The 10,503-nt window shown below is 41.4% G+C and overlaps 1 protein-coding gene across 1 annotated transcript in view; it reads left to right on the top strand.

The window, feature by feature from the left end:
* Window positions 1-4,618: 4,618 nt before the first annotated feature.
* Window positions 4,619-10,503, top strand: part of NEIL2 (nei endonuclease VIII-like 2 (E. coli)) — a 39,547-nt gene continuing 33,662 nt past the window's right edge. The window contains exon 1 of the mRNA XM_006864324.1: window positions 4,619-4,756. Within this exon, the coding sequence (XP_006864386.1) occupies window positions 4,619-4,756 (138 nt within the window). The remainder of the gene's footprint in view (window positions 4,757-10,503) is intronic.

Below are 10,503 nucleotides of genomic sequence, written 5' to 3'. Positions count from 1 at the left end.
GATGTTCTCTCCTAATCCTATCAATCCTGGTACAATCAAGATAAGCTTTCCCAAGATGGCGGCTCCTGGAACAGCTGAGTGTCTTGATCCAGAAAATAATGAATTTCTGGATTCTCCTGCAAATTCCCCTAGCTATAAACCCTCCGAAACTCCAAACATACCTTTATATTTGTTACAGAGTTCCAACACCAACTCATGAGTCCTCTTGACCTGGTATTCCATGTTGTTGTTGACCGACCTCCTCACTACACGTCTACCCAATCCGCCATCCAATGAGGCAGTGTCCGACTCATAGTAACCCAATATAGGGTTTTCGAGGAACAGCTGGTGGGTTTGAATTGCTGACCTGGTGGTTAGCAGTCCAATGCTTATCCTATAGCACCACACCAGAACTTAAGTTTAGTCGACTTAGTGATGTGGATGGAGTGAGACTTTCGGAACCTTCATTTGCTGATGTAGCATGAGTCAAGATGAGAAGAAACAGATGTCAACATCCATTAGTAGTCAGAATGTGGGATGTACCAAATATGAATCTAGGAAAATTGGAAGTCATCACAAATTAATTAGGATGCATAAAGATAGATATCCTAGGTATTAGCTGAAATGGATTGGTATTGGTCATTTTGAATGTGAGAATCATATGGCTTAGTATACTGGGAATGATGAAGAGGACTGACATGACATTCATCATCAAAAAGAACATTTCAAGATCTATCTTGAAGTACAGTACTGTTTGTGATAGGATAATATCCATATGCCTACAAGGAAGAACAGTTTAATAGTGTTATTCAAATGTATGTACCAACCATAAAGCCAATGATGAAGAAATTGAAGAATTCTGCCAACTTCTTCAGCCTGAAATGGAACAAACATTTATTTAAGATGCATTGATAATTATTGGTGATTGGAATGTGAAAGTTGGAAACAGAAAAAGGATTGATAGTTGAAAAATATGGCATTGGTGATAGACATGAAGCTGGAAAGTGAATGGTAGAATTTTGCAATACCAATAACAGCTTCGCTGGAAATATCTTTTTTCAACAACATAAATGGCGACTATACACGTGGGCCTCGCCAGATTGAACACACAGGAATCAAATTGACTATATCTGTGGGAGTAGACAATGGAGAAACTCAGTTATCATCAGCCAAAACAAGGCCAGGGGCCAACTGCAGAACATACCATCAACTGCTCATAGTGTAAGCTCAGTTTGAAGCAGAAGAAAATGAAAGCAAATCCAGAGAGCTAAACTACCACCTTGAGTGCATTGTTGTTAACTATTAAGTCAGCTCTCATGCAAAGCAACACTGTAAAGCATTTCCAAGGAGCAGCTGGTGGTTTTGAACCACCAACATTAAGGTTAGTGGACCATTGCTTATTTTACAGCACCATACCAGTACTCCACCTTGAACGTATCCACCTGAACTTAGACACTATGTCAAGAACAGATTTGACACATCGAGCACTAATGACCAAAGACCAGATGAGCTGGGGGATGGTATCAAGAACATCATACATGAAGAAAGCAAAAGATCATTAAAAAGACAGGAAAGAAAGAAAAGACAAAAAAAAAAAAATGTCTAAAGGGACACTAAAACTTTCTCTTGAATGTAAAGTAGCTAAAATGAATGGAATAAGTGATGAAGTAAAAGAGCTGAACAGAAAATTTCAAAGGAAAGCTCAGAAAAAGTATTATGATGAAATGTGCAAGAACTTGGAGTTAGAAAAAACAAAAGGAAAAACAATCAGCATTTCTCAAGCAGAAAGAGCTGAAGAAAAAAATTCAAACCTTGGATTGAAATATTGAAAGATTCTGTGGGCAAGAAATTAAATGACACAGGAAGCATCAAAATAAGATGGAAGGAATACAGTTAACTGTGCAAAAGAGAACTGATCAGTGTTCAGCCATTTCAAGAGGTAGCGTATATGATCAAGTACCAATGGTAATGAAGGAATAAAGTCCCAGGTACACTAAAGGCATTAGTGAAAAACAAGGCTCCAGGAATTAACTGAATATTAATTGAAATGTTTCAACAAGCTTATGCAGCGTTGGAAACATTCACTATGCCAAGAAATTTAGAAGGCAGCTAGTTGGACTGGGAGAGATCCATTATTTGTGCCCATTTCAAAGAAAGTGATCCAACAGCCTGTGGAAATTATTGAACAGTATTATGTGCAAGTAAACTTTTGATAAAGATAATTTAAAAAATGGTCACAGCAGTACATCAACAGAGACCTGTCAGAAATTCAAGCCAGATTCAGAAGGGGATCTGCAATGAGGAATATCATTGCTGATGGCAGATGAATCTTGACTGAAAGTACAGAATACCAGAAAGGTGTTTATTTGGGTTTTATTGAATATGAACTAAGTAGATCATAACAAACTGGATAACATGGCAAAGAATGGTAATGCCAGAACACTTTCAGAACCTGTACACAGACCAAGAGGCAGTTGTTCAAACAGAACAAGGGGCTACTGCATGGTTTAAAATCAGAAAAGGTGTGCTTCAGGGTTATATTTTTTCAGTGTATTTTTTCAATCCGCACGATGAACAAATAATCTAAAAAACTGGAGTATATGATGAAGAATGTGGCAGTAGAATTGGATGAATGCAGATAACACAACTTTGCTGAAAGGGAAAAGGACTTGCCATACTTACTGGTGACATTAAAGACTATATATAGCCTTCAGTATGAATTGTACTTCAACATAAAACAAAAATCCTCACAACTAGACCAATAAGCAACATCATGCTAAACAGAGAAAGGTTGAAGTTGTCAAGGATTTCCTTTTACTTGGATCCACAATCAGCACCCATGCAATCAGCAGTCAAGAAGTCAAATGACATATGGCACTGGGCAAATCTTCTGCAAAAGACCTCTTTAAAGTGTTAAAAAGCAAATATCTCACTTTGAGGACTATATGTACTATTGAGGCAAGCTGTTTTTTAATCATCTCATATGCATGTAAAGGCTTAACAAATAGAGACTACTGAAGAAGAATTGATGCCTTTGATTTATGGTGTTGGTGAAGACTGTTGAAAATGTTGAAAGTAGCATGGATTGACAGAAGAACAAACAAATCTGTGTTAGAAGAAGTATACTGCCAAAATGCATCTGTGAAGTGAGTCTGACAAGACTGTCTCATGTGCTTTGGCCATGTTATCAGGAGGGACCAGTCCCTGGAGACGGACATCGTGCTTGGTAAAGTAGAGGGTCAGCAACAAAGAGGAAGATCCTTGACAAGTTTGATGGACATAGTGGCTCACAATGGGCTAAAACATAGCAACAATTGTGAGAATAACATTATTTCATTTTACGGTATATGAAGTCACCGTGAGCCAGAACCGACCCACGATGGCACCTAACAACAACTTAGTCTTGGGCTGATAAGAACATAGGTGTTTAAGTAATGTTCTCTGGGTGATCTCTAGGAGCAAAACTCCAGAGCATGTCATCCTGACTAGCACTCACTTTCCTTGTGTGCTAGAGAAGCTCAGGTGAAATCTCTTGAGTGCTTCAGGTAATCAACATTAGGATGGTTTGTGGCAGGGCAGAGAAGGGGCCACAGTTAACTCTGAACAGGGGTTAAATAAAAACCACAGCTATTTCTTAATTATCTGGGGATTATTAACTATCATCTGGATGTGGGTGGGGGCAGTGATGGGTCAGTGGTAGAATTTTCACCTTCTCTGCAGGAGATTAAATTCCTAACCAGTGCACCTCAAGTTCAGCCTCTGCTAATCTGCCAGTAGAAGCTTGGGTGTTGCTAAAATGCTAAATAGGTTTCAGTAGAGTTTTTAGAGAAAGGTGGACTCAGAAGGTAGGACTTCAAAAATTTTGTGAATAAATTGTATTATCTTACAATTCCATTTTTCCAAGAACTTCTTCAAGCCCTTCTTCATACTTCTGAAGTCAGCCAATGAAAACCTGATGGTTCACAGTAGTCCTATCCGTAACCCAGCATGGGATGGTGCAAGACCAGGCAGTATTTCCTTTTATTGTATATGGGGTTGCCCTGCTCTAAACTGAGTTAACCTATGTGTCTGGACTTGTCATGATTCTGAGCTCTTTCTACATTTTATTCATCACGGACATGTCTTGTGTCCCTTACTAAAGGCAGGGGTCCTGGGAGAGCAGGATCCAGGCCTGTGTCTTTGTGTCCTTAACAGCCTTCTCTGCCATGACCATCTCTCCTCTAAAATCAGCAGTCCTGTGTTGCAATGATTGTGGAAGGAGTGGGTGCAGACAGAGAAGGCCTGGAGATGGATTAGGGGCTCAGCCATCCAGGCAAAGAGCAACAAGGACTCCTTTGGTAGCAGCTACCATGGGATTGAAGTAGAGGGTGCCCATGATATAGTGTTTAATAAATGTTTGCTGAAAGACAAAGGATGAGGGAGGTTTGGAAAAGGAAATCATTCACTAAAGACTTTTGGAAAGCTGATCCATACCTTGCCTTAACTTTGTCCTTCTCTATATCTGGCCCAACCTCCCTTTCCTGATTATGTATACTGTCTAAGTTAGTAACAAAAAAAGAAAATTTGCTTTGTATCTGTCAGAAATGCTAGAGAAAAAAACTGCTAAGTTAGTGACACACCCCCCCTTCTGCCCACAGAAATGCCAGAAGGACCATCTGTGAGGAAGTTCTACCGTTTGGTCGCCCCTTTTGTGGGGCAACAGGTGGTCAAGACAGGGGGTAGCAGTAAGAAGCTAGATCCTGCTGACCTGCAGGCCCTGTGGCTCCAGGACGTCCAGGTAAGTTGATGGTCATTGGTGGGCTTGGTCCAGTACCTTGCCTAGGTCAAGTGGGTCCATCAACATGTCCTATGTCTCCCCTGGAATTTATCCCAAGACTTTTGTGATTGCCACTTCCATGTGCTCAAGACATCTTCTCTAGGACTTCAAGCAGCTCTTCTTTTTCTTTTAAAATAAGCTTTTGTTGTGAATTGAGTGAAGGTTTACAGGGCAGATCATAAGTTTTACATTCAACAAATCATTTCAATGATTTCAAGCCCATCCATGTACCATCAGTTAACAATATTTGCCTCTGTTTCCTTTTTTTGATGTGCACATACCACACTGAAGATACATTATTTGCTTAAATGTCCAAATATATATTTGTTTAAATGTTCACATTTTGCAAGCCAGTCTCCTGTCTGCAAACACACTGCCTTTCTCAGTCCATGGGCCTATAGTCTTTTTTTTTTTTTCTTTCTTAAATGTTTTTTTGTGTGTGAATTATGTGATAGTTTACATGGTAGAACATTAATTTTACATTCATTCTACCGTATATCGTCTCATTGCCATGGTTACAATCCCCTCCATGCAATCCTTCCCCTGTACCCCCCAGGTCTTCAGCACACAGTCGCTCTCCCTCTCTGGATCTAAAGTCTCCAGCTGCTCCATCGCTCCACGTCATCATCTCTGGCTCCATTTCAGGCATCACTGCTTCTCTGGGTAGGGTCCCGCTCTCTGCTCTTCCCCCTTGATGGTCCTAGGGATCTCCGCTCCTAGACTGAAAAGCTAATCACTCCCTTCCTTGCTATAAAACGTCTACCTTTACATTTCCGACCCTCACAATCAGTCCTGATAACAATTATTCACTACTGTATCACAAGATACCCGTCTGCATTTCATTGCATCAGCCCCGCCTAGTCAGATTGAATACTACTTACTGGAGATTCTACCTTCCTCCGGGCCTATAGTCTTTTGTTGCTCTGTCTCTCTATGCTGTCGCCTCTGCCACCATCACTGCCTTCCTGGTTAGGATTCCCTCACTTCTCTTATGCTCTTCTCCATGATGGTCCTCGGGTCCTCTTCCTGAAATGACAGATGAACTGCTTCCCTTTTTAGTTATAGCTCTTCTACATTTACAGTAGTGACAATCGCTGTTAGTCCTGCTAAGAGTTACTCACAGTTGAATCATAAAATCCTGTCCCCATTATCCCCGATCTCCATTCACCAGATCCATCTAGACAAGAGGAAAACTGTTCCATGGGGATTGTATCTTACCCTCCTTTGTCTGACACTAAGCACCCTCATGAAAGCTTGTAAGCCAGCCACTTTGTGCCTTCATAGCTCACCATTTTTGCCCCCCATTTTTGATAGCCGATGTCTAAGTTGCCCATACCTATCAACCCAGTGTACAGAGGAGGCAAGCTTGATCCTTGATATGAAGAAGCTTTCCTTTTTGGTTGGAATTTTGGACAACTTCATCCATAAGCAAAGGTCCAGTTTATCAAGCTGGCTCCCTGTATCAAACTTCTTTATTTTCATCTGATTAAGTTCTGCTCAGTAAGCCACCCAAGCTAGGTCAAATGGTACAATGTGCAAGTTTGGGAGTTCTTGCACACACACACACACACACACACACACACACACACACACACACACTTCAGACCAGTTGGCTGCTTGACTTGTAACTGGCTAGGTCAGTGTCCATGGGCTCAGGAGTTCACATGTCTCCCTGAACTTTAAACCAGCCAGCCCTTCCTCTTCTCTCTCTCATCTCTAGATCATCAGGTGTCTGTGGAACATGCCAAACACATGTCTTCATTGCTGCATTTCCCCCACATCCACTCACAAGTTGACCAAGGCGGTCACCAGTGAGCATACAAGACTGTTCATGTGTTCCCTTTAAGTTCCAGTTTCAGTCTTAGAAAGGGGTTTACTCTAATGGACTGACGTTCCTTACCTTGATGGCTCCAAGGCAGACAGCTTGCTTGATATTGTCATAGCCTAACAGTCTGATTCCTCCCACTCCCACCCTACAGTCTTTCTTTCAAGAAGTCTTTTCTATTTCTCTAGCTGTTCCAGGTTGGTTTGCATGTCATTTCAAGTGGAAATGTCCCACCTCTGAAGGTTCTGGGTGGGGCTCAGGATTCCGCATAGCAACTCTTCTTTAAGAAGATGTTTCACAGCCAGAAATGGTGATCATCAAAGCCTGTGAAACTATAAAAAAACAACATGTGCATGAGCTGGAAATGCTCATTAAGAAGTCATGCGTGGCACTGATCACTCCAGTTGATGCTAACGTGTACTTTTGCCTGGCATCCATGCAGTCTACATAAAGTCAAGGAAAACTTAATTTCTATTCTGTTCTCAAACCCAATTTATCTTGGCCCTGAGTGTAATTTAAAATTCTGTAAAGGGACTCACAGAGCTCTTTGTGATCTGACTCCTGACTCCCTCTCTGGTCTTAACACTTCTTGTTGTTAGATGCTGTCAAGTAGATTCCAACTCTTATTTACCCCACATGATAAAACTGTAAAACTACCCCATTGAGTTTTCTTGACTAGCCTTTATAAGAGAAAACCAGGTCTTCCTCCCTTGGGGTTGCTAGGTGGGTTCAAACCACCAACCTTTGGGACAGCCACTGAAGACTTAACTGTTTTGCTACCAAGGCCTCCTATACTCTAGTTTTAACCCTGCTTCAAATATATTGACTTCCAACTATACGTTATAGAGCTGCTGAACACTCTTTCTTGTACTTGACTTTGACCTACTTTTCCTCTACTTGGCAGACTCATTTTTCTCCCAATTCAACCCCGTCCATGTCCCTCTCTGCTTACCATGGTAATTCCTAGTCTTCTGGGGTAGACATTGAAGAACATGTCTTGCATTCTTTTGGCTGAGTGAGAGGTGACTTCTTTGTGTGCTTCCAGAGCACCCCGCATTTACCCCTGGTGGATACTTCCCACTGAACTGCTGCTTGTTGAGTAGAGGTACGAGCGTTGATTGTGCCATGGATTGGCATTGGGGTGCTGCTAACTGCAACTTTGGTGGTTCAAACCCACCATCTGCTCATCAAGAGAAAGATGAGGCTGTCTGCTCCAATAAAGATTTATAGTCTCAGAAACCCTACATAGGATCATTATGAGTTGGAAAGTACTTCTTCTCTCATACTTTGAACATGTTATTTAGGGACCAGTCCCTGGAGAAGGACGTCATGCTTGGTAAAGTGGGGGATCAGCAAAAAAGAGGAAGAGTCCCAACGAGATTGATTGGCACAGTGGCAGCAACAATGGGCTCAAACATAACAACAGTTGTGAGGATGGCACAAGACTGGCAGTGTTTCGTTCTGTTGTGCATAGGTTCGCTGTATGTTGGAATTAATTTGAAGGCACCTAACAACAAACAACATGAGCTGGAATCAACTTGATGGCAGTGTATTTGTTTTGGGGGTTCAGTAGAGGAGACAGATAAACAGGGTAGGGACTGTGTTCCCATCAATACTGTATCTCTAGCACTTAGCTGAGTATCCCACACATACAAGGTTCAAGGTAAATATTCATAGAATAAATACATGAACTCTGCTGCTTCTCAGTTGTGTGATCCCTACACAAGTTATGTAATGATCTTGCCTCTGGCTTACTCAGTTACTAAATGGAATAATCCACCTACGTGTTAAAATTATTTGGTAAATATTAGTTCTCTTTTGCTAGCTTGCCCTTCTCCCTCACATATACACTACAGGCTATAAAACATTCTTACCTAGAAATGGAAGAGTTCCTATAGACTGTCTTTCATATTTTACATGTTGAAGACTGAGGCTCAAAGTAAGGGGGTAATTAATCCATAGCTAGCAAGGACCATTGACTAGAGCCAGGTCTCCTAACTTTCAGGTCTGTGCTCTTTTCACTTAACATTTGCCCTTTGTGAAGGTTGTTCTAAAAGATTGGCAGGAGAAAGGATTATGTCCTTTTTGTTTTAGGATACCCAGCTCTGCCTCAGTGTATATGAGTGAGCAAATGAATGTGTGGTCATAAGAGACTCCAGGTGCTACTGAAAGCTGGTTACCAGTAAAGGCAGAGATCAGTGATGTGTCAATGAGTGAATGAGGCAATGTTTGGTAACTGCATGGTATGTGGGTGGTGAGTCTGTCCCTAGTAGTGTTAGTTCTCATTGAGTTAATTTCAATTTATAGCAACCTTGTGTATAACAGACCGAAACATTGTGAAGACTTGCACCAAAGCAGCTCCTACCCTTAAGGAATTTAGAATTGAATTGGAAAAGTAAGACCGTTATCTGTACAGATGAAACTGTTAGATAGCACTGAATGGGTAGTAGCAGAGCACATAATCAGGACTCAGCTAATGGCCCTGAAATAAAGGGAGTGTAGAGAGTCATGTGGCCTGGAGAATTCATGTAGGTGGTAGGACTTGAGTTGGGCCTTGAAGGATAAAGGAGTGTATCTAGAGGTAGAGGGGTTAGGATGCCAACACTTACTGTGGAGTAGACAGTTTAAACCATAACATTCACCTTTCCTCTCAGTATGTTAATGACTCTCTTTTTCCTATGTGTTGTCTCTGCTTTTCACTCTTCTTTTGTTATATATCTGTTGAAGTTTTCTACTTCACTCTTTATAAGTTTAGGTAGGTTATATATATATATATATATATGTTTTGTTTTGTTTTGTTTTAATGTATCCATTTCCTCAAGATTTTCAAATTTCTGGAGTACAACTCTTCATAGTATTCTGTTATTATCTCTTTGCAGTGTTTTATTGTTTCCAATGCTATGGCTATTTAGTTTGATTGTTCTTGTATCTCTTTTCTGACTTCTTCCTTATTTTTCTTGACCTATATGTGGAACATTTGGGTACACCTCAATATCATTCTCCTGAATTCTTTTTCAGGTAATGCCACAGCTTCTTCTCCCTTCAATGCAATTACTAGCTCTTCCTCTTGGTCGTTTGTTTGACCTACTCTGTCTTGTTTCTGCAGGTAAGCAGAAATTTTCTGGCACTCTTTTGGTATTGTTGTGTTATTGTGTTTGTATTACTTCAGTGAATGTATGTTTGTGTATTCTTAAGCACTCTCTAATTTCCTCCTGGTAGATGAGCTCCTCTGTTCACGGCTCTCACAGCTCAATCCAGTATTTTTAGCAGGGATTGGTTGTAGATGCTGCTCTGGTATAGAGCAGCTGACCAGACCCACTTTGGAAGAGATTCCTGGTGCAGGCTCTTACTGTTGTCTCCTTCCACTTTGATTCTGTACCCTGTGATCTGTGTGGTGCAGGTCCTCTGGTGCAGATCCTTCTGTGCAGTGCAGAACCTTCCATGCACATCGCAGACCCTTCCTTGAGGGTGCCTGCTTGTACTGGTCTCCCATCTGGTCATGAGAGCGGAGATGAGTAGGAGAGGAAAAGAATAGAGTATAAAGGTGGGGGGCGGGGGAATACTCAAACCTCTGTCTCTGTAGATGTCTTGAGAGTTTCTACAGTGGGAGTGCTCCCTTGTCCTTCTATCTGTTCACTCTCATTCAGCATGGTTGCGGCAGGACACATTGGCTTCCACAAATCAGAGATCACTTCCTTTCTTGCTTCTGTTCCAAATCTTTCCCCTGGTTAGCTCTTGATCCACTTATTTATTCCTTCTTCTGAAGTGCAGAGATTCAGGACCCTCCTCTGAATCTGTTTCATATGGTTTTCTGTGTTTTTACTGACGTGGGTCTGCACAGCTTTCTACCAAGTCCACCATTAAGCCCCATGCCCAATCATGA

The sequence above is a fragment of the Chrysochloris asiatica genome, unplaced genomic scaffold (assembly GCF_000296735.1).
Source record: "Chrysochloris asiatica unplaced genomic scaffold, ChrAsi1.0 scaffold00064, whole genome shotgun sequence".
Classification (NCBI taxonomy): Eukaryota; Metazoa; Chordata; class Mammalia; order Afrosoricida; family Chrysochloridae; genus Chrysochloris; species Chrysochloris asiatica.
This window is presented reverse-complemented; position numbering and strand designations above follow the sequence as displayed.